This window comes from Opisthocomus hoazin, chromosome 4 (assembly GCF_030867145.1).
Source record: "Opisthocomus hoazin isolate bOpiHoa1 chromosome 4, bOpiHoa1.hap1, whole genome shotgun sequence".
NCBI lineage: Eukaryota > Metazoa > Chordata > Aves > Opisthocomiformes > Opisthocomidae > Opisthocomus > Opisthocomus hoazin.
In genome coordinates, this window is record NC_134417.1 from 18,700,758 (window position 1) to 18,722,540 (window position 21,783).

General features: G+C 56.7%; 2 protein-coding genes across 3 annotated transcripts in view; both read left to right on the forward strand.

The window, feature by feature from the left end:
- AP2M1 (adaptor related protein complex 2 subunit mu 1) overlaps positions 1–10,280 on the forward strand; it is a 31,357-nt gene extending 21,077 nt beyond the window's left edge. For both annotated transcript variants that reach the window (XM_075418205.1, XM_075418206.1), the window contains 7 exons: positions 3,735–3,870; positions 3,967–4,108; positions 6,375–6,494; positions 7,600–7,735; positions 8,481–8,578; positions 8,715–8,826; positions 9,165–10,280. In XM_075418205.1, coding sequence (XP_075274320.1) covers positions 3,735–3,870; positions 3,967–4,108; positions 6,375–6,494; positions 7,600–7,735; positions 8,481–8,578; positions 8,715–8,826; positions 9,165–9,299 — 879 coding nt within the window. In that variant the 3' untranslated portion in view covers positions 9,300–10,280. The remainder of the gene's footprint in view (positions 1–3,734; positions 3,871–3,966; positions 4,109–6,374; positions 6,495–7,599; positions 7,736–8,480; positions 8,579–8,714; positions 8,827–9,164) is intronic.
- A 682-nt stretch (positions 10,281–10,962) lies between these two features.
- Positions 10,963–21,695, forward strand: ABCF3 (ATP binding cassette subfamily F member 3). The gene is made up of 21 exons (XM_075418208.1): positions 10,963–11,104; positions 11,268–11,415; positions 11,497–11,576; positions 11,766–11,821; positions 13,534–13,631; positions 13,748–13,870; positions 14,131–14,397; positions 14,600–14,680; positions 15,214–15,273; positions 15,610–15,666; positions 15,861–15,883; positions 16,536–16,591; positions 16,714–16,914; positions 17,148–17,224; positions 17,454–17,498; positions 17,833–17,965; positions 18,584–18,672; positions 18,876–18,967; positions 19,583–19,715; positions 20,095–20,182; positions 21,003–21,695. Exons 1-21 carry the CDS (start codon positions 11,032–11,034, stop codon positions 21,159–21,161), a joined length of 2,139 nt encoding a protein of 712 aa, XP_075274323.1. The 5' UTR covers positions 10,963–11,031; the 3' UTR covers positions 21,162–21,695.
- Positions 21,696–21,783: the final 88 nt, after the last annotated feature.

A 21,783-nucleotide genomic window follows, 5' to 3' on the forward strand; every position in this document is an offset into this window, starting at 1 on the left:
TCTGTTGCTGCCTGTAACATCTCTGCAGATCAGCATCAGTACAGTCTGAGCTTTCTTGTGTTAGAGATGAGAATCTCTGCTGGGTGTTTGGCACAGTATTAACCCTTGCAACAAAGTTGACATGGAGGTAGAAGATAAGGGGCACCTGGGGAAAAAGACTTGAATTGGACTGTTCGTGGGAATGTGTTTTAAACTAGCTCTGATTCTACAGAGCTCTAATCCTCCTGAGGCTACAGTCCTCAGAATTAGGTTTCCCATCTTGGACAGCTCATGTTCAACCTCTGAAACCAAAGGACTGTTACAGTCACTGTTTCTTGTGTCTCCAAGGAATATTGCTCACCTTGTCCATCTAACACAGCTGTGCAACTCAGAATGGGGTCTTAGGCTAGAACTCAGTCCTCTCCCCTGAGTAGCAGGTGAGTTGGGAGAAAAGCTGGGAGTCAGTTTGTACTGGAGCTGTGTGCAGCAGAGATCTGGGTGAAACTTCAGCCCCAAGGTACAAACAGAAGCAAAGTGCTGAACAGGAGCCTGCCTGGTGACTGTTGGTCTTAAGGATAAGCAGAGGTCAGAGTCTCTGGAGGCTCTGTTTCAACTCAGTTCATCAGCAATTACTTCCTAAAAACTCCTTTTTAAATTTTTAATCTACTAGTAGCAAGACTAGCTGCATCTCCAGAAGGAAGTGAGAGAGAAGCTCCCCCTGAGCAATGTATTTTCTGCTAGAACAGTGTTTTGCAAGAGGGCATGCATGTATCAGTGGCCAGATGAGAGTTCATCCGGTCTCGGTCTCCCATCCCGAGCCCTAGTGTAAATCACTCTGGCCTTCTGCAGTCTGACGTTTTGGCCAGTCAGCACTCAAGATAGCTGAGTCAGCTCCTGTTCCTAGGAAAACTCAAAACTAACCACCACCCTCACTTCCTTCCCCAGCTCTCTTTTTTTGCTTTTGTCTGTTTTAACAAACTCCTGTGCTGTTTATGTGCAAACCACTGTCACAGCATCTTGCTGCATTTAACAGCAGGTTTTGTCCTTCCCTTCCAAAACTCTTTGTACTACAGCTTTTTGTTGGTAAGCAGTTATTCTGCTCTGTGCCGGATCTTTGTGCAGCCCAGTTCAAAAAGCAGAAGTAATCCTTTCCAGACACAGCATGGCAAGAGCAGCAATTGAACCAGTACTTGCCATATTTCCTTGTCTGCTCTGTGCTCTGGTACATCCAGCCTCCAGCTCCTCTGTCACTTGCAGACAATTTCTGGCAGGTACCTATGGCCAGAATCTGGGACTGGGTGGCCTGTCATCCATGTTCCCTTATCACTGCTTATTTTGTGGTGGTGGTTTCCTTGGGCTTGTCCTGCTGAATTTAAGGAGCAAAATCCACAGTGATGGCAGACTTCCCAAACGCCAACTTTTTGACATTTTTCTTAATGAACGATTTGAGGCATACTGAGCTGCCACCTTCTGAATACATGCCCAGTATGCCTACAGTGGTCTTTCCAGAGCTGATTATCTTGGAATACAAGATCTGCTTTATTTTTTTTAAGTAGGTCTGATATTACTATGTTGCTTGCCAAGGGAAGTTCCCGTGTGCTCTGGGAATTGGACTGGTGTGGCACACGGGTTTTAAAAGATGCTGGTGTGTGTAACGTGGTTTCCCTTCTAGTCCCTACCCACGAAGTAGCCTGCTACTCAAGTAGCAGGACTGCAGGCCACGCTGATGTCTTGTGTCAGAACTGATGCAGACCTTGACTCAGATATCTTCCTCCAGCAGAGGCTAAACCTGCTCTTACACCTCGAGGTGGAGCTGTGCTCCCTGTATCCAGTTGTTACTCTGCAGCTTCTGTCTGCATCTGTCCAGGCTTAATTAACAAGCTGAATGCTGTTATTTTCTTCACCTTCAAGTGCTTTCTGCGAGTGTGTCAGTCAACTCTGAGCTTTCCCCAGACCCGAGACATACTTCAGTGCTAAACTGCTAGTGTCACTTTTTGAAAGTGAGGAGAGGGGCTGCCACAAGCTGCCAGAGTCCAGGAAACCTGCTGGTAGCCTTTAACTGAATAAATATGCCAGCAGCTGCATACAATAAGTCAGATATTCTTGTCCCATTTTAGCTGACTTTTTCATCCAGCTGAGGGAAGCTTCCAGTCCTGGCAACTTTCAGACCCGGGTGCCTTCAGTCCCTCCCATAGGGAACACTCATGCTGCTGGATGATCTTGGCTTCAGCACTCCCCAGGTGTCTGCTTTCAGATCCATCCAGTCACTTTCTGCAGTGACCAGTAGAGTAGGTTGATGGCACTGGTGCTGTTGCAGGAGGTGGGAACATCAGCATGTGATCAGTGTCCCATTGGAAGCCAGAGAACTGGGTATTATATCTACGTGTGCCTCTCATTCCTCTGAACAAAGCATGGAACACAGCAGATAAGGAGTTTTTTTTGTGGGACGGAAGAGGGAGGTACTGTGTGCAACACTGAGTACTTACCTGGGCAGTTCCCAGGGGAATGTAAAATGCTCTGCCTCTGCCTCTTAGGCATTAGAATAATGGCTTTGCTTGCTCAAGGAGTGACCGTGTCTATGCCCGGAGCACGTGTGAAACCACTGCTGTTCTAAAGTTGAGATCACGTACTGCCACCCCGTGGGCCCAGTGCAAGGCTGCTGGGGCAGGACCCACTTCTGCATTCTGGCGGAGTAGGCAGAATTAACGTGGGTGTAACTTTATACAGGACCCAGACTTAAGATGTCTGCAGTCCTGAATGCCTTGTACTTCTCAGTCTGGGCATCTGTGCCATGGTGAACATTCAGGGCTTGGTTTAGGAACGGCAACAAAAGGAGTCCGCTCTGTGTAGGAGCGTTACTGGGAGCGGTATTTGGCCTGCCTGTCACTTGCTTAGCACTACCTTGTATTTGGGTGGTGCATAATGGGCCAAGGCTGAAAAGCCATTTCACTGCTAGGAGTGCTGGGTTTCCTGAGAGGAGCTAAAGGTCAAAGCCCCTCATCTTATTTGTGCTAATTAGCTACCTAATTAATGAGCTGGCCTGCTTCGTTCCTGTCCTGAGGTAGCCTGAAGTCTAACCTGCCTCTTTCTCCCTTCCTCCCTTTTCTTGCTATTGACCTGCTTGCCTGTTAACCCTGTGTGCACCACACATGCTGCTATTCATCTACTTCTTGACTTTCTGCGTGTGACTGGACCACGCCTGTAGCATCAGGTAGGAAACCTCCCTGTGCCTCTCAACATGATCCTTAGTGCTCTTAGAAGGCTTAGAGCCTGGGTGTTGTTAGATGCATGTTAAGTTAGTGTTGGTGTATAACTAATGACTGCAGTCATTAAGCAGCAGTCCTTGGGGACCAGCTGACTTGTGGCCCTAGGGTTTCATGTTGGATAAGGATGTGGACTGGCCTGTCTGCTGCGCCTCTGCTTAACATATGGATTGATGTGAGACTCTCGGACATGATTTGAATGTCATTGGTGGAGCCCATGCATCCCTTCACCTAGATGTAGCCTAATGGACTGCCTAACAAAATGGAAGAACCTTTCCTACTGTTGTTATGATCAGTTTTTAGTTAGGCGTAGTAGTTGCTGTAATGATAAAAGAGCATTTTTTGTGACCAAATCATGGGGCCTGTGGCAGCACTGATATGTAAGTGTCAAAAGCAGTTATGTGTAATAAATGGCAAGCATCTGCTCTTAGAGGAAGCCTTCTTAGTATTTGAGTTTACCTAGAGGCCTAAGATGTCACTTCTTACCTTCAGACTAAGGAAGAGCAGTCCCAGATCACCAGTCAGGTGACTGGACAGATTGGATGGAGACGTGAAGGGATCAAATATCGTCGCAATGAACTCTTTCTTGATGTGCTGGAGAGTGTGAATCTTTTGATGTCCCCCCAGGGTAAGTAGGAGGTGTTGAGCTGGTATCCTTCTCCCTTTCAAGGTTTGTGAGTGGGACTTGCCTAAGTGTTCTGAACTGTGCTCTTCCCTATACCAGGTCAGGTTTTGAGTGCCCATGTCTCTGGCAGAGTGGTGATGAAGAGTTACCTGAGTGGAATGCCAGAGTGCAAGTTTGGCATGAATGATAAGATTGTCATTGAAAAACAGGGCAAAGGGACTGCGGATGAAACGGGGAAAAGGTAAGAGGCACTGGAGTAAAAGCCACTTGCCACTAGGGATGCTTGTGAAAGGGCAGCACTTAATAGCTTTTCTGATCTGACAGACAAGGCTAATCATTTATTCGCCTCAGATGTTACTGCTGACTTTTCTCTGGATAGGTCAGTTGTCATGCGAGCTACCAGTCTGAGGGCCTCAGTACAGAGGTCTTCTCTACAGGTTTTCAAGTATTAAGATTCAAACATAATGTTAAGTGTGGACTTCTTGCAGCTAGAAACACTTCCTGAGATGGATTTTCCCAGAATTTGTCTCTAGTAGTTCTAATCAGTACAGAAACCCTTCTTCATAGGATGCAGTAGTAGTGCCCCCAAGGAGCAGTGAAGGAGCCCCTCTGACCATAGCCTGCTCTACCCAGACCGTTCCCACAAACCAGAACAGCTGAAGCTGGGTAAGCCCCTCCTGCTGACAGGCAGGTGGTCAGTGGCCGTGTGGATTGGAGGTTCATCCCTTTGGGAGCCCAGCTGCACCTCAGTCAGTGCCCACCTTGAAGCTGAAGACAGGTCTTATGCCTTTTCCAGCCTTCCTGCTTGGGGTAAAGAGATAAAAGCAGAGGGACTGCCACTTTTCTCTCACTAACCATTTGCAACTCAACTGTGTTTCTCTTGGTTGTTTGTTGTTTGTTTGTTTGGTTTTTTTGCTGACCCCCAGTGAATTGGGAAGGTAGATAATCCGCTTCAGCTGTGTGTGTACTCTGCTCTCCCCACCTGTCTTGCTTTGTGTGACTTGTGCATGTGACTCAGATCTCAGACACTTTCCGTGATGGTTCCTATAAATGGAGCTGAGCTACTATTTGCGTTTTCTCTCAGAACCAAGCCAAGAGCTATCACTTCACTGTCACCTTTAAGGCATCCTTTCTGTACCTGAATCTAGCTAGTAAAATGGTTGAGCCTCAGGTTGCTGCCCAGTGGGGATATACTCCAGTGAAAATGCTACCCGTGGAGGTCTCTGAAGAGTCAGTAACACTGTTCCAAAGCTTCCCTTGGCCTGTAAATGTGCTATTTTCTGGAGTCACAGAAGCAAGATGGACAGGGTAGTTCTCTTGCTGTGGTTCTCTAGTGGGGAAGAGCTTCGAGATGTCACTCTCCAGAGGCATTTAGTTACGAGGTGACCAAAAGGGACAGCTGCTGCCAGTTGCCTTTGGCCATCTAGCCTGTGGCAATGCCAAATCCCAAGTAATGCTGCCAGAGATCCGGAGCAGTGCTAGACAGCAGGGCTTTCCCAGCAGTGTTCCAAAGAAACCGAGCAACAGATTAGGAAAGACTAACTCCCGCTGAAGAAGCACAGACCACACCACTGGGTTGTGTAAAGTAAGCAGCCGGTCAGCCTGCTTCCTGTTTGTGCAGGCAGTGGTAGTTCCTAGGACAGCTGAACCAGCCTGTAGTGCTTATACTATCTCAGCACACCTGCATGGTTGTCCTGTTGCTCCCAGCAGTTGAGGCAGCCTAGGTATCACAGTGCTGTATTGCTGCACTTGCTCTACACGGCTGCACCTTCTATTGCTACTCATTTTCTAGTCCTCTCTCAGTCTCAGGAGCTGAGAGTTCTTGGCTGACTTCAGGACCTGTGGCAGAGAAGGTATTCTCAGAGACTAGAACCCAGCACAAGTGCTGGCAGGTTAGACTGCTGCACCTAGATGGACAGAACTAGCTGTATAGATTTTTAGAAGCGAGGTACACAAACTCTTATGGCACGATATTGTGATCTTTGGCAAATTGGTTCAGAATCAAGCCACCTGCTAGCAGTGTGGAAATCGACAGCTGTGAACAGCTGTTTCTGAACAGGAAAACCCCAAACCTGGCATCTCCTGGCTGTGTGGCAGTGGGATAGCTTTGTGGACAGGAAAGTGTTTTCTCTCCTTTGAACCGTGCTGCGAGAAGACCTGGGCTAGCAGAGTTGCCCTTGCAGTACTGAGGTGCTGCTGGCTGGCTGGCCCAAGCATTGTGGTGTTGGCTGTGACAGAGGGGTGCTCCTCCAGTCTCTCTCCTCTTTGGGGAGAGGAGGGAGAGAATTCTTTCAAACAAGATTCCTGAAATATGATGTTTGTGGCAGTGAAACAAGGAAAGTCTGAGCCAAGAGGCTGCTGTCCGCTAAATCTCCCCGCCTCCCCATTTCCTGGACACCCGCGGTTGGCAACGCGCTCTGTAGAGTAGTTTCTGCCTGGGCAGACTTTGACTGCACCAAGATACCAGGGCTGCAGCTTGTGCTGGTTTCACTGTCTTGTTTTTTTAGCGGCAAACAGTCAATCGCCATCGACGACTGCACTTTCCACCAGTGCGTGAGGCTCAGCAAGTTTGATTCTGAGAGGAGCATCAGCTTCATTCCACCAGATGGAGAGTTTGAGCTCATGAGGTACGGTGGTGGGGGACGAACAGGCAGGTCTTGGCATCTCCTTGCCGCTACAGTAATGTAGCTGCTCTCGGGCAGACTTGCAGCGCTTGTGCACCTAACAGATATTCGCTTGCCTGCCGCCTTTTCAGAGTGGAATCTCTAGGGTGTCCCACAGGTCTCCCTTTTACAGATGTGGTAGAAGCCCAGCTGCATGGTTTTCTTTGCCACAGCCCTGTTGGGTGTGGGTTTCCTTACCCTTTAGCTTGCTATATCTGTTTTTTCAGTGCTTAAAACTGGTGTCCTTGAACAGTCATTGGCAGGAACCAGATGTAAAACTTGGGTCTCTGGAAACCATCACCGCCCCAGGGCAGCACAGGTCTTACTGCTGCTTCCTTCTGGGATGGCTCCCTGTCATGGGTTAATCCCAGCTGGCAACTGAGCACCACAGAGCCGCTCACGCAATCCCGCCCCAGTGGGATGGGGGAGAGCATCAGAAGAGTGAGAGCTCATGGGCTAAGGTAAAGACACTTTAATAAGTAAAGCAAAAACCATTCACGCAAGCAAAGCAAAACAAGGAATACATTCACTACTTCCCATCGGCAGGCAGGTGTTCAGCCATCTCCAGGAAAGCAGGGCTCCATCACGTGTTGTGGTTACTTGGGAAGACAAATGCCATCACTCCAAATGTCCCCCCCTTCCTCCTTCTTCCCCCAGCTTTGTATGCTGAGCATGACATCATATGGCATGGAATATCCCCTTGGTCAGCTGGAGTCAGCTGTCCCAGCCATGTCCCCTCCCAACTTCTTGTGCACCCCCAGCCTACTCACTGGTGGGGCTGTGTGAGAAACAGAAAAGGCCTTGACTCTGTGTAAGCACTGCTCAGCAATAACGAAAACATCCCTGTACTATCACAGTGTTTCCAGCATAAATCCAAAACATAGCCCTGTACTAGCTACTGTGAAGAAAATTAACTCTATCCCAGCCAAAACCAGCACACTCCCTCTCTGGCAGGTGTTTCTGAGCTGTTCCCTGTATGCGGAGGCTGTCTCTTTAGGAAGGTGATACGGTTTGAGACACATGGGAGTCAACTCGTTCTTGGAGCTTGCTGTTGCTTCCATCCCTGCAGATACCGAACCACTAAGGACATCATCCTTCCCTTCCGTGTGATCCCACTGGTGCGGGAGGTGGGTCGGACCAAGCTGGAAGTGAAGGTGGTGATCAAATCAAATTTCAAACCTTCCTTGCTGGCCCAGAAGATAGAGGTGAGAGAATAAAAGCCTATGGCCTCTTGTGCTTGGGAATTGTGCCTCTGCTTTGTCCTCACAGATGAGTCCTCAGGCTTGTGCAGGACTAAAAGTGAAGTGAATGTCCCACAGGTGGGTGGTGCTGCTGTGCTGTGGAAGGGAACTGCTGCAGAGTAAGGAGGTGGAAGCTGTTTTCAGCTGCACAGCCACCTTGATAGAGGCCTTGCTTCCTGCAGCAGCTGTTCACTTAATGTATTTGCCACTGTGAGAAGCTGATGTTCTTCTGTCTGCCTGATCTGATGGTGTGTCACATAGGCAGCAGGCTACGAGCTGTGGAAGACAGGCCAAGGGTGGCTTTGCAGCTTAGTCCCCCTTCTGGGAAAGGCTTATTGCTGCAAAACTAAGCTGTCCAGAGCCTGGTGCAGCCAGACCTCCCTGGCCAGCCCGGTGTCCTTCCTGAGCTCATCAACCCAACACTAGCCAGGCTTCCTGCAGCCTGAACTGGAGACCCTTGCCCTGTTCCTCACTGACTGTTGTGGATTCTGGAAATGTGCTTGAGCCTTTACTTCAAAGCAAGAAACTGGAGAGCTAGCCTAGGATGCTTTGTGGTGGCTGATGTTCTTTGGGCCCTGTGATGGAGAGAGAAGGCCAGGGGGTTCAGGACAGCAGCTGTGCTCTCCTGGGGGGTTGTCTTCCCCTCAGACTGTGCAGAGTGCCCAGGCTGCAGTCTCCTTGCTCCTGCTCACCAGATTCTGCCTTCCAGGTCCGGATCCCAACGCCCCTCAATACCAGTGGAGTGCAAGTCATCTGTATGAAAGGGAAGGCGAAGTACAAGGCCAGTGAGAACGCCATTGTCTGGAAGTGAGTGTGCTGGGTCTGGGGTGCTGCAGGGCTTGGGGAAGTGGAGTCTGTCCAGTGCTCCTGTCTGCCCTGAGCACGTGTAGTGAAGGGGAGAGTGAACTCGGGCACCTCCTCACTTCTGGGCTTTCTCTGGTAGGATAAAACGTATGGCTGGAATGAAGGAATCCCAGATCAGTGCAGAGATCGAGCTGCTGCCCACCAATGACAAGAAGAAGTGGGCTCGGCCCCCGATCTCCATGAACTTTGAGGTAAGTTGCTGTCTGCCTTCCAGGGTGCAGCTAACCTCAGAGGAGCTTTGTCAGTCCGGTCCCTTCTGCCCTCAGGGAACTGCACAGGTTTGAGTGCTCCCTGTCCCAGGCTCCCGTGTGACTCTTTGTGACACAAGGCCAGCCAGGTGGCAAAGCTAATGGCAGAAAACAGTCCGTAAAAGCCACTAGAGTCTGTCACCATGCGTGCAGGGAGTCGGGAAAGGAACAGTGGCCACTGGTGTCCATTTCTAGATGCGTAGCCAAGGGTTCCTCTGGCTCTTGTGTATGGAGAGATCTTACCCCTCTGTTCTAATGCTCTCCTTTCCCTGTCTCAACAGGTCCCGTTTGCACCCTCTGGGCTGAAGGTGCGCTACCTGAAAGTCTTTGAGCCAAAGCTGAACTACAGTGACCATGACGTGATAAAATGGGTGAGGTACATCGGCAGGAGTGGGATCTACGAGACCAGATGCTAGCCCCAGCAGGCTGGCGGGCTCCCTCTTCTCCAAGCCATCCTCCGCCTCTCCTCAGTCTTCAGATACATTCAGAGAAAACATCTGCCTGGCCCCTCTACGCAGATCGAAAGCCCCCATGGCTCACCTTGGGAGTGGACTCGCCTGCCTATGCTCAGTTACCACCCATGCTGCAGATGAAGTTCAGAACCCAGTCGCGCACAGGGGTGCCGTCAGCCTCCTGCTCCCCGTCCCAGGGTGAGGAAGGGCTAGTCTAACTCCCATCCTCTCGTGATCTTTCTAGGGAACGTCCACCATTAAACTCCTCTTCTGTTGGTGTCTCACTACTTGCATCATATCCTAGTATTTTTGAAGTTCTTGTGCATATGTACTCGTAGAATAGACCTAAACATAGACTGGACAAATCTGAGTTGAAGTTACCCTGGCTTCTGTACTAGCTATTGCTGTTGTGGTAGATGTTGCTGGCCAGTCTGAGATGCCTGGGGTGGTGAGTTTGTGGGGCCTCCACCAGAGGAGATGGTGGGTCAACCAGATCTCGCCACCACCTGTTTCTTGCGAAGTCGTCAGTATAGAGTCCTGCCGTGGGAAGGTTTGTGACCAAAAAGGACGAGGGTTTAGACTCTTGCTGGCGTGTATGTGGGTGGCACAGCATTTCAGGCCCTTGGAGTGCTTACCCCTGCCCACTGCTGGCTTGAGCCAGTCTGTCCTTTCCAAACAGGTTGGAAACATGGCCCCTCTGCCCCAGGGAACGTGGGTCAGCTGAGCTCTGTCAGGATGGGCACAGGGTCTGTCCTTGGGAACCTAAAATGCTGTTGGCAGTAAGAGCCCCCTGCCCCAGCCTGCCCTCTCCGCACTTCTACCGAACGCTTCTGGGCCATAGGAATGCTGCTGCTACCCACAGTCCTGCTTCTGGTAGTGTGGTCTCCATTTTGTACACTTTGTGATTTGTCCAGCTCAATCTAATAAAGTATGTAGAACGGAGAAGGTGACCTGTGCTGCTCTTTGGGATGTGCAGGGCGAGAGCCTGGCCCTGGGCTGCCCGGGGGGTTAGGTGGAAGAACAAGGGGTGCTTTTGCTTCCAGATTCTGACTGTGCCACTGCTGCAGCTCCCTGGGGACAGGAGGGTGCTCCGGGCTCCGCATGTCCAGCTCCCTGCAGGCCTGGCTGCAGTGGTGGCTTTGCCTGGGGGGCAGCTGCAGAAGGAATAAAACCCAAAGAAGTTTTCCCTTTGGCTGGGGGCAAGCGGTGTGCTGTGCCCGGCTGCTGCTGGGGCTGGCCCCCGGTGCAGGACCCCCTCCCCGCCTCTGACCTGAGAGCCGAGGGGCTGCCTGAAACCCCCAGCCCAACCTTGCAGCCCTGGGGCTCAGGCTCCTCTGCTGCTGCTTCGGGGGGGGGGGAGCCCCGAACGCTGACGGAGCCCCCTTCACCCCCACGCCGGCTGTGTCCCGGGGTCTTTCCCCACCCGCGGGGAGCCATGGGGCTGCTCTCCACCCCCCCCCACCCCCCCCCCCCCGGTATCGGCGCTCGGCGCGGCGGCCGCACGTGGCCCCGGGCTCCCCCCCCTCCCGGCCCGCACTCCACTTCCCAGCGGCCCCCGCGCGCATGGCGGCCGCCCGCCTCCTTCCCGGCAGCCCCCGCGCCGTCCCTTCCGCCTCCGCCGCGGCGCCGGGCTCCGTCAGGCGGCGGCGGGTCCGGGCCGGCCCGCACCGCGGCCGGGCCCCGCTCCGGCTCGGCCATGGCGTCGTGCGCCGACATCCTCCGCAGCGAGTTCCCCGACCTGGACGGCGAGGTCTTCGCTTACGTGACGGGTGAGCGGTGCCCGCCTTCCCCCCCCCCCCCTTCCCCCGTCCCGCCGCGTGTCGCGACTCGCGACTCCTCCCCGCTGTCGCGACAGCCGGGCGCCGCCTGCCGGGCGCGTCGCGACGGCGCGAGTGGAGGGGTGTGCAGCGGCGCCGCGGTATCCCCCGCCAGGGATCCTGCACGGCGGCGGGTCGGACCTGGAGTCGGTGGACGAGCTGGTGGAGGCGGTGGGCGAGCTGCTGAGGGAGGTGTCGCCGGACGCCAAGGACGACGGCGACATCCGCGACATCTGCCAGCGCCTCTTCGACACCCTGCAGCTGTAAGGGCCGCCCCCGCCCCCGGCTCCGCCGCCCTCGGCCTTCCTCACCGCCCCCCTCCTCCTCCTCCTCCTCTCTCGCAGAGACGGGGCCCGGGCGCAGCGCTGCAGCCAGGTGCTGCTGGACTCCCCCATCCAGCTCTCTCAGATCACCGACGGGTGCGGTGAGTGGGGCCCGGCCGCGCGTCCCCCCGGCGACCCCGCTTCCAGTTCCCGCTGCCGGGCGTGCAGGGCTGTAAGGAGAGGAGCTGCTCCAGTCCCTCGTCCCGTTGGAGCGGGGACAGGGGATGGCAGCAGCGCGTGGTGGGGCCTCCGTGGAGCACGCGCTCACCGGCCCAACCGTCTCGTTGCAGCGGACGCCGGCGTGGACCTGCTGCCGGGGCTGTTGCTGAAGAGGGGCCAGACCTCGGTGAGTGAGGCCGTGCCCGCGCTCGTAAGCGGGGAGAGACTGACGGGGCAGGCGGCCGTCCTCGTTAGGGGCTGCTCCTCCTCATCAGGTTCGCGGTGATTTAGGAGACTCTCGACCTTGGTCTGGTGAGGAGGCTGAACAGGCGGTCACAGCTTGTTAACTTGACAAGATCTGTTTCACCATAACTTCTTCGTGAGCCCCAAAGCGTGGTGGGTGTGCTGCTCAGAGCGCGGCTTCTCTGACTTTCAGAAGGGCCTTTGGCTCCTACAGCGAGGCCTTTGACTGGGGAAATAGGATGTGCCGGGGTGACATCTCACCGTGTCCGATGAGAGATAAAATCCTGGCTGGTGGCGAGGCGCAGGGATGTTACAGGCGGGGAGCTGGCACGGAGCAGCTGTTTTCCAGAGCGCTGCTGCAGGGACCTGGTAGGCCCAGCTTTAGAAATGGCTGTGGGTTGTCGTGGTTTGAGAAATAAGAGCAGGAGCAGAGAAGTTTGGAAGCAGTCACGCTCTGTGGCCTGGAGGAAGCCGAAACACCTTTGACGGTGACACATGTAGCTGCTTGGGAGCGACCCGGCTTGCCCTCTGCCTTGGGTGTGCCAAGGTCCGAGTAGAGGGAGAGGTGCGGCTGGGCGTCTGCAAAGCAAGGGTAGTGGTAGCTGTGCAGGGTGGGAAGTCTCCCTCCCAGGCTGGTCGCTTGTAGAGCTCTCCCCTCCTGCGGTAATGTATTGAGGACGGGAGCCCCTCGCTCGGAGGCTGGCACCTAACGCGATCCCCGCGTGTCGGAGTGGGAGTCTTGAAGTGAAAGCTGGCAGCTGCTGCTGGTTTTGGCACTGGAGTTGTTGCTGCTGGGTTTGCTCTCTGGCTCTCGGGTCTGCAACTCAAAGAGGATCTTCAGAAAAATTGGAGACAGTTCAGAGGAGGTCTAGGGAGGCCTCTCAAGTTTGGAGGACATGTCTTACTGGGAGATGCAGGGAGCTCGGTGTGGTTTGCAGAGTGACTTGGTCTGTCTGTAGGTGCGGGGTCACAGCTGCAGTAACAAGACGCTCTTCAGTCTAGCGTGCAGGTCTGTAACGTGTTCCGGTGGCTGCTGAGTTGCCTGGAAATACCTAGGAGCGTTCCTGGGCAGCCACAAGCATTTGGCTTGACGCAGGAACAAGCTGGAGTGGGCTGAGAGCCTGGCCAAGGCCAGAGGCCGGGGTAAAACACTTGGCTCCTTCTTGCCTTCGGGTTTAATGAAACACTTTGTGTCTCTGTTGTGATTGATCCACCGCGTGAGCTGTTTGCCCCAAACTGGCTGATGTGTAAGGTGTCGGGCAGGGAAACACCTCGTGGTCCTGGGCGAGGGTGGGCACAGGGCGTAGCGGAGGAGGCGCGGGGGTGGCAGGTTGCTGCTGTTGAGGTGGCTTGGCTGAGCCAGGTCCCTGGAACTACAGAAACTGGCTGTGCGTCGGGTCAGGCAAACCCTTTGCCGAGCTGAGGCAGAACTGGTGTGTGTGAGCAGCTGATTTAGGACTTCGTTCCCGAAGTGATTTCCTGGCCCGATTAGCTTCCTCGAAACGTGCTTGAATCTGTCCCAGTTACCCTGTGCTACGTCCCTCCCTCCCTTCCAGGCATGAGGGGTTGATTGATCTCTTTTCTCCTGGCGTTGGGCTTTGGGGGCTTTTGCTCAAGACGCTCTCTTCTCTTTACACTCTCTGCTTCGTGCCCCAGATGGTGAATGCCAAGAAACTGGAGAAGGCGGAAGCCAGGCTGAAAGCCAAGCAGGACAAGAGGATGGAGCGGGATTCCCTGAAGTCATCTGGCCCTCTGTGAGTGTGGAGGATGCCTCCGACATCCCCATTCCACTCTGCTGAATGTGGCTGGGATCTGGCTGTACCAGAGCTTTCCTGTCCAGCCTCCGTCTCTGTCTTCTGCCTGGCCGCAGGGTCCTTGAGGAGGCGTCTGCCAGCCAAGCTGCCAGCAAGAAGGAGACTCGCATGGAGTCGTCGGGCAAGAACAAGTCGTACGATGTGCGCATCGAGAACTTCGACGTGTCCTTCGGTGAGCGGTGAGTGCGGGTGGGGAGGGACAGATCTTGGCTGGGCTTTGGACTGTGGGCCCTTGAGACTGGACTGGAGAGTGGCTGGCAAATGACCGATGCCGTGGGAAGCAAGGTGGGCACCTCAGCCGGCTGGCTTCAGGCAGGAGAAGTCTGTGATGGTTGCTTGGCCCCGGCACAGCCTGAAATACGCTTGGGGAGGAGACTGCCGGTTCTCTCCCTCTCCGCGGGGCAGCCTGACCAGGTACCTGCCTGTTCTCTTGCTTTAGTGTCCTGCTGGCGGGAGCGGACCTGAACCTGGCCTTTGGACGGCGCTACGGGCTGGTGGGCAGGAACGGGCTGGGGAAGACCACGCTGCTGAAGATGATCGCCAGCCGGAGCCTGCGCATCCCCTCGCATATCAGCATCCTCCACGTGGAGCAGGAGGTAGCGGGGGACGAGACGCCGGCGCTGCAGAGCGTGCTGGAGTGTGACACCACTCGGGAGAGCCTGCTGCGGGAGGAGAGGGATCTGACGGCCAGGATTAACGCCGGCAGGTGAGGCGTTGCCGCTGGGTTTCCAGCCCTTCTGTGGCTTCTGGACCACGAAGTCTCGTTCTGAGGTCTCTCCCCTCAAAGGGAGGGCTCTGGCAGGGGCTGCGTCCTGCCCACCGTAGTCCTGCCTGGGCAGATCCACCTCCCCCAGCACTCACACCCTGACCCCCATCAATCTCGCACGCTCCTCTTTGTCCTGCCCCAGGGGAGAAGGGACAGAAGGTGCCAGGCTGTCGCAGATCTACGCGAAGCTGGAGGAGATTGAGGCAGACAAGGCCCCAGCAAGGTGAGACCGCCCTGTGGGCACCGCTGTCTGTTGGCACGGGCAGTGTTTTGGGGCATGGAAGGGTGATGGAATCCAGCATGTGGGGACAGGGACCTCTCCCTGCTGCTCTTCATGTCTCTTCTTCTGTCACAGCTCTGCTGGGTTAGGAGTAGTCGTGCTTCCCCACAAAGCTGGAGGGATATTTCCCCCCCCCAAACGGCTTGCATTGTTGCTGCTGCTCCTCTCAGACCTCCCCAGGTTCCTGGTGGGCTGAGGAACTTTTCTGGGATGTTGGTGGCAGTGACTCTTTTCCTGGCCAAAGAGCTGAAAGCTTGTTTGTGAATCCCCAGTGGGACTTCACATGGATGCTATGAGCTGCTGGGCTGCATTTCCCAGCCACGCGCTGCTCTCGGGCGTGCCGTGAAGTTTTCCTGTGCCAGAATGGCCTTAAACCGTGCAGCAGAGTCCCCGCAGTGCCTGTGGGTCTGAGACCTCAGACTGTGCTCTGCCGTTGGGTGCTGTCGCTGGGTTCCAGTTCTCTCCCTTTTCCCCAGGGCCTCCGTCATTCTCGCTGGGCTGGGCTTTAATGCCAAGATGCAACAACAGACAACCAAGTAAGTCTCCAGGTTCTGGGCGTCAAGACAGAAATGGGTCTGGGGAGACGCTGCTCCTAGCAAGCCCCTGGGCACTGCTGTGGCTGTAACTGCGGGAGGGGAGCCCTGTGGGAGAGCGAGGGGCTATTCCTGCCCTTCCGATGCGGGCTCCTGCCCTGGGGGTGCCAAGCCACCAGGCTGCAGGTCTGTGCCTGAGGTTCCTGCAGGGACAGGCTGTTTCTGGGGGACAGCAGAGCCAAGAGGGCCGCAGGGGAGCAGGGAGCCTGGCAGGCAGGTGGACGCAGAGTCGTTCTGTGTTAATCAGTAACCCCTCCCTGCAACCTCTTATCTCCTCAGAGAGTTTTCCGGAGGCTGGAGAATGAGACTGGCCTTAGCCAGAGCCCTGTTTGCCAGGTTGGTGTCCAGGCCCACATGCCATGGGGTTAACCCTCCTTGCTGCCCACGCCACGAGGTGCAGGGGTGCTGCCTGGGGGTCCTCTCGACTCGGGGTCTGAGGGTGGGGGGTGTTGGAGGCATCGCAGCTCTGTGTGCTTTGCATTGACGCAGTGCTCTTTTTGCTTCTGAGACCCACGTCTTGTTTTTCCTAGGCCGGATCTCCTTCTGCTGGACGGTAAGTCGATACTGTGAGTCCCCTCCGACTGCACCGCTGGGCCTGCCTGTGCCCTTGCTGGGGTTGGGTGTGCGCCGTGGCCTTTAGCTGCCTGCTCAAAATAGCCCTGCGTGACGGGGCCGGGCTGGCCGGGCTGTCAGTGCTCCCCTGGCACAGCGGGCAGAGCTGCCGGTGCTGCTTGGGCGGCCGCTTTCGCTGCGCTCAGCGGAGCTCTGCCCCGTGCCCTGGCCGAGTGATCCACGTGTCACCGTGCCCCACGCAGTCCCCTTCCCTCTCCCAGCGCCGGGGTGGGCCCTGGCTTCCAGCCTGTGCTGGGGGGAGTCCTGTCACCGCAGGGGGTGACCGCGGCGCTGGGACGTCTCCCTGGGGAGTTGCCCACCTTGGGTGGGGGGTCTGGGCGAGACGCTGCTGCTGGGCACCAGGGTCCAGGTACCAGAGTGGAGTGGGGGGAGCGTCCCTGGCTGAGCCTCGGCCCCCGTGCCCACCTGCCTCAGCACATGCCGCACGTGCGAGTCCCCTGAGCTGTGGGACCCAGTCCCGGCGCAGGGTCGCTTCCTCCACGGTGCTGATCGCTAGCCTTGCCCATGTTAAAAAAGCGTAATCCAGCCATCCTCATCCCTGCTGACCACAGTGCCTCTTTCCCTTCCCTCAGAGCCAACGAACATGCTGGATGTGAGGGCCATTTTGTGGCTGGAGACCTACCTGCAGGTAGGGGGTGGCGGGAAGCTCCGGGACTGAGCGAGAGTGAGGGATGGAGATGTCCTCCAGGCTGGTGTCTCACCAAGCCCTGTGCTCTGATGCTCAGGCCTCCCTCTTGCTGTCTCCACCAGACCTGGCAGTCGACCATCCTCGTGGTGTCCCACGACAGGAACTTCCTGAACGCGGTGGCCACGGACATCATCCACCTGCACTCGCAGCGGCTGGACGCGTACCGCGGGGATTTTGAGAACTTCATGAAGATCAAGGAGGAGCGGCTGAAGAACCAGCAGCGAGAGTACGAGGCCCAGCAGCAGTACCGCGAGCACATCCAGGTACTGGGAGAAACCAGTAGTGCCGGGGCACTACTCCCAGCCTTATCCCTTTCTCCGTGCTTCTAATGAGCCTCCCGAGCTGCCCTGCTTCCAGTAATCCCTGCTCGTGGAGTTTTTGCTGCTGTCTGGTCTTGCGATGACCTGCGGCTGTGGCTCTGTCATTGCAGGAGGCTTGGCAGCAGAGCGGGGTAGCTAGGCCTGAGGGGGCTCTCTGATGCTTTTCTCTCTTGTAGGTTTTCATCGACCGCTTTCGCTACAACGCCAACCGGGCGTCCCAAGTGCAGAGCAAGCTCAAGCTGTTGGAGAAGCTGTGAGTGCCTGTCCTGCTCCTCTCTGGAGGTGGGCAGGGGGGGTGCTCATGGGAAGACACAGAGGCTACCGGGGTGCCTGGCAGATACGGGGATGGTTTGGGGTTTGAGTGCTGTGTCTCTGGTCCAGAGGCTCTGGCTAGGATGTGGCATCACAGAGCTGACGCCGTCTGGTATGAGAACAAACCCCCAGTGCAAGACACCTTGGTTATGTGTCTCCTCTTCTTGCAGTCCCGAGCTGAAACCTGTGGACAAGGAGTCTGAGGTGATCATGAAGTAAGTGTCCCCTGAGCCCTTGTTTAGAGGACACCTGGCTCTGTTTCTGACGTGAGCCCCTCCTGGGTCCTGTCCCAGCTGGAGCAGCCACCCCTTCCTGCGGGCCAGCCTTACTCTGACAGGGAGCCCAGACAGGCCCCCGCGTTCGAGCTGGGTTCCCTCCTGGGGCCGAGGCTGCAGATATGTGTCCCCTGCTTGTGACCGCCCTTCCCAGAGGCCCTGCGTGGTAGGGAAGCCCCCCTTGCCGCCTGGAGGTTGCAGCAGTTGTCCTGAGAGGCTGGGAGCAGGGTCTCTGAAGTTCCTGGCCATCTCTCACCTCTTCCTGCCTTCCCAGGTTCCCCGACGGCTTTGAGAAGTTCTCTCCCCCTATCCTGCAGCTAGATGAAGTAGACTTCTGTTACAACCCAAGTCACTACATCTTTCGTTCCCTCTCTGTCTCTGCTGACCTGGAGTCGCGCATCTGTGTGGTATGTGGGACTGCAGAATAGTGTGGCTACAAGGGGCCTTGGGGAGGTCCCTGCTCAACGCAGGGCTGGCTTTGATGTTAGGTCAGGTTGCTCAGGTCCTTGTCCAGTTGAATTTTTGGATGTCTCTAGGGAGGAATATTTTTCCCATTCCTCTGGGTCCCACTGCAGCATTTGATCATCCTCATTTTGAGGAACGTTTTTCCTAATCGCAGGTAGAATTTGCAGCTTGTGCCTGTTGCCCTGCATTCTTTCACCGGGCACCTCCGAGAACAGACTGGGTGCATCTTCTCTGCGACTCCCTGTTAGTTAGCTGATGGCAGCAGCATGTAGCTGGGGCTGCTGCTGCGTTGAACTGGGGCACCAGAGAGATGCTATTTGCACCGGGTAGTCCTTAGGCTCGAGGGTTGGTGAGGGACCGTGCTCCAGCACTGCTGCCTGTGCTGCTCCTCAGTGAGAGAAACGCAGCTTCCAGGTAGCTGGAGCCGCTGGTTAGAGACTCATCCCGCCCTCCTCCGCTGCGTGGTCATCCAAGAGAGCTGAAATTCCCTGATCCCTGCCCCCCTCCCCAAAGTGCCTGCGTGGGCTTCATGTTCTCCAATGCTGCTGCTGCTGCTCTAGGTTGGGGAAAATGGAGCTGGCAAGTCAACCATGCTGAAGATCTTAATGGGGGAGCTGGCACCAGTCAGAGGGATCAGACATGCTCACAGGTACCTGCTGGGAACGGCTGGGGGACTGGGGGGAGTGGTGCAGCTGGAGGGCTGCTGGGCCGTGCTTCGGAGCGGTGGCTGCCAGAGCGACAGGGATGGGTCCTGCACGCCCACGCATGTGCCCCCTTTCCTGTAGCTGCAGCGGCGAACGCTGCGGTTGCTGGGCCTGGTACCAGCTCCCGATCTCTGTTCTCATTCTGCAGAAACCTAAAGATCGGTTATTTCAGCCAGCACCACGTGGATCAACTGGACTTGAACATCAGTGCTGTGGAGTTGCTGGCGAGGAAGTTCCCAGGTGAGTTTTGGAGATCCCAGGAGATGTGGGCCGTTGCGGTCTCCTTTGCCACGCAGGGAGCAGCATGGGTTTGTTCCCTGGACCTGGGCAGAAGGCTCCGTCACGTCAGTGCTGAAGGGACACTGCCTGCTCTGGGTTAGCCCCCCACGTCCAGCACAAGCTCAGGACACGAGCCATGAAAAGCCGAGCTGGTTGCGCGGGTGTAGCCGGCACTCTGTGGACCTCAGGCTGGTGCTCCGCCGTGGCTGGGTTTTGGGGGCAGATGACCCGCTTTCCTGCTGGGCACAGAACAAGCACCCGTTCCCCCTTTCCCGCTGCCAAAATCTCTGGCTCCCTTCTCTACTGAACCTAACCTAACGTGGCAGCAGGGAGTTGGGGACAGTGACACTTGGGGTCGGTCACCAGCCCTGCAGCCCCTGTGCTGGTTGTGTCAGTCAGGTTTTCCGCGCAGACCCCCTGCTTGGGAGGAAATTGCCTGGAAGCGGCGGCTGAATTCCCCCTCCGCCAGCTGGTCTGGCACGGGCTGCCCGGCCGCGGCGCCCACTGGGCTCGCGGCGCCGAGGGCCCGGTGTCACGCCAGGCATGCCGCAGCTGTGTTGTGACATGCTCCTGCAGGGAAGACGGAGGAGGAGTACCGGCATCAGCTGGGGAGCTACGGCGTCTCGGGGGAGCTGGCCGTGCGTCCCGTGGCCAGCCTGTCTGGAGGTCAGAAGAGCCGCGTGGCCTTCGCCCAGATGACTATGTCCTGGTAATTTTCTCTGAGATAATGTTAATTTTTGCACGGCTCCGTCCCTGGAGCCTGTTTCAGCGGGGGGATGGCAGGCATCCAGGGACTTTCCACAGCCCCCCAGAAGCCTCATCCTTGGGTCTTCCATGGGGAGGGAGGTTGTCACCCAGGGGGGACTGTGTGGAAGGAGGCAGGTGGCTTTCTCCTGACGCTTTGGGCTCACAGGGAGAAGAGGTCTCCCTGGAGCTGGGCAACACCGATCTTGGGGCCAGGCACATGCCGACGGCTGCGGCTTTTCATGGCTAACGCAGCGGCCTGGTGGAGGTCCTTGCAGTGCGAAGGGGTGCGGACCCAGCCCGGGCCTGTTCCAGTGCATGCTCAGAGCCGTCTTCTCTTCCAGTCCGAACTTCTACATCCTGGATGAGCCGACAAATCACCTGGACATGGAGACCATCGAGGCGCTGGCAAAGGCGCTGAATAAGTTCCGGGTAAGGCTCCCTCTGTGACATCTCCCGTTCTTCTAACGCTGCCTGCAGCCTGCAGCCTACAGCCCGGGTTACTTGGTATCTCAGCCGGAGGTGGACAGTCGAATACCAGTGATGGCTCCAAGTCCAGGACAGATGTTGGGGAGGGTCAGGCAGATTTCTGCCTTAGCCGTCCACCCTGGTGGTTTGTTTTGCTTGCTGGCTTTGGCTAGGGGTGGCTGAGAGAGGCAGCAGCAGACCAGAGAGCACCTTGACCCCCCATCTTGGCCAGCCACCTAGCCTCTGTGACTCCTCGTGCGCTGCAAGCAGTGCTCAGCCCTGTCTCGGGGCCTCTCGGCTCTTCCTCAGGCCTGATTTGTGGCTGATCTCCACAGACTCAGTCTCCAGACACCACTGTCATCAACCTGGCCTTCACCCTTTCGAAGTTGCTCAGGCCGGGGCAGCTTTCCTGTGGAAGAAAAGCTTGGTAGAGGTTGTTAGGGGCCTTGTCCAGCCACCTCTTGACTGTCGTTGACTCCAGCTGGAATCTCCATCCTTGAAGTTGTCGGAGACCTGGAGAGCCAGTAACAAACCCTGCGCTTGCCTTCTGGGAGGGGAGGCTAAAACGTTACCGCTGCCCGTGCCTCCTCTGTCCGTGGTCTGTCTGTGCCCCAAAGGAAGGAGAGGCTGGGGTTAGGGCCCTGTCGCTCAAATACGGTTCAGCTTTCCCTGGAGAGGGTGGAAGCCTGAAGTCCTGGGCGCAGGCTGGACGCAGGATCTCCATGCCACCAGCACGGGGCCCTGGGTTGTACCCTGCTGAGCTCCCCCCCTTGTGTGTTGGCAGGGGGGTGTGATCCTGGTGTCCCACGACGAGCGCTTCATCCGCCTGGTGTGCCAAGAGCTGTGGGTGTGCGAGAACGCCGCCGTGACCCGCGTCGAGGGCGGCTTCGACCAGTACAGGGACATCCTGAAGGAGCAGTTCCGCAAGGAGGGCTTCCTATAAGGGAGGCGGGAGCTGGACTGCGCCGGAGCTCGGCCGCCTCGGCCTCCATCCCCGGCAGAGCGACGAGGACGCTGCCACCCGCGCGGGCCACCCGCCACACCGTCGGACTGCCAGCGGAGCCCGGCGGGAGGACGGCGAGGGAGCAGGAGCCCGGTGCCATGCTGCTCTGCCCAGAGGAGGGTGCTGGGGGTCGCGCCCTGACCCCCCCCGGTTTAACTCTGCGCTCCGGGGGCGGGAGAGGAGCCGTTCTCCATCTTCCTGCGCTTCCCCCTCTGCCTTTTTATTTCTTTTTTTGTTCCGTTTGGCTGAACACCGGTCCGGCCCCGGCCCCGGCCCCTCTCACGGGAGGTGAGGCCTTTGCTGCTAAAAGTGACCCCCGCCCCTTCCCCCCCGCCCGCTCTGCTCTGCCCTGCCCGGGGGCTTGCGCTCGCGGGGCTGGGGGTGCCGGACCCCCCCGGTGCTGCCCGCCCTCCCGTTCCACACCGGCCCCGGGGTGGGGGGGGCTGTAAATAAACGCAGGACACAGTGGGCACAGCGCTCGCCTTTCCTTGGGGGGCTGCGGGGCCTGAATTGGGGGGGGGGGGGGCCGGCACCGGGGTGGGTTGAGGCGGGGGGCTCTGGG

Bases quoted from the DNA above. Each gene is read 5' to 3' on its own strand.
- ABCF3 (XM_075418208.1), top strand. From the start codon at position 11,032: ATGGCGTCGTGCGCCGACATCCTCCGCAGCGAGTTCCCCGACCTGGAC. The intron at 15,884-16,535 runs GTAAGTCGATAC...CCCTTCCCTCAG, and splicing joins GGATCTCCTTCTGCTGGACG to AGCCAACGAACATGCTGGAT. The intron at 17,225-17,453 runs GTGAGTGCCTGT...CTCTTCTTGCAG, and splicing joins CTCAAGCTGTTGGAGAAGCT to TCCCGAGCTGAAACCTGTGG.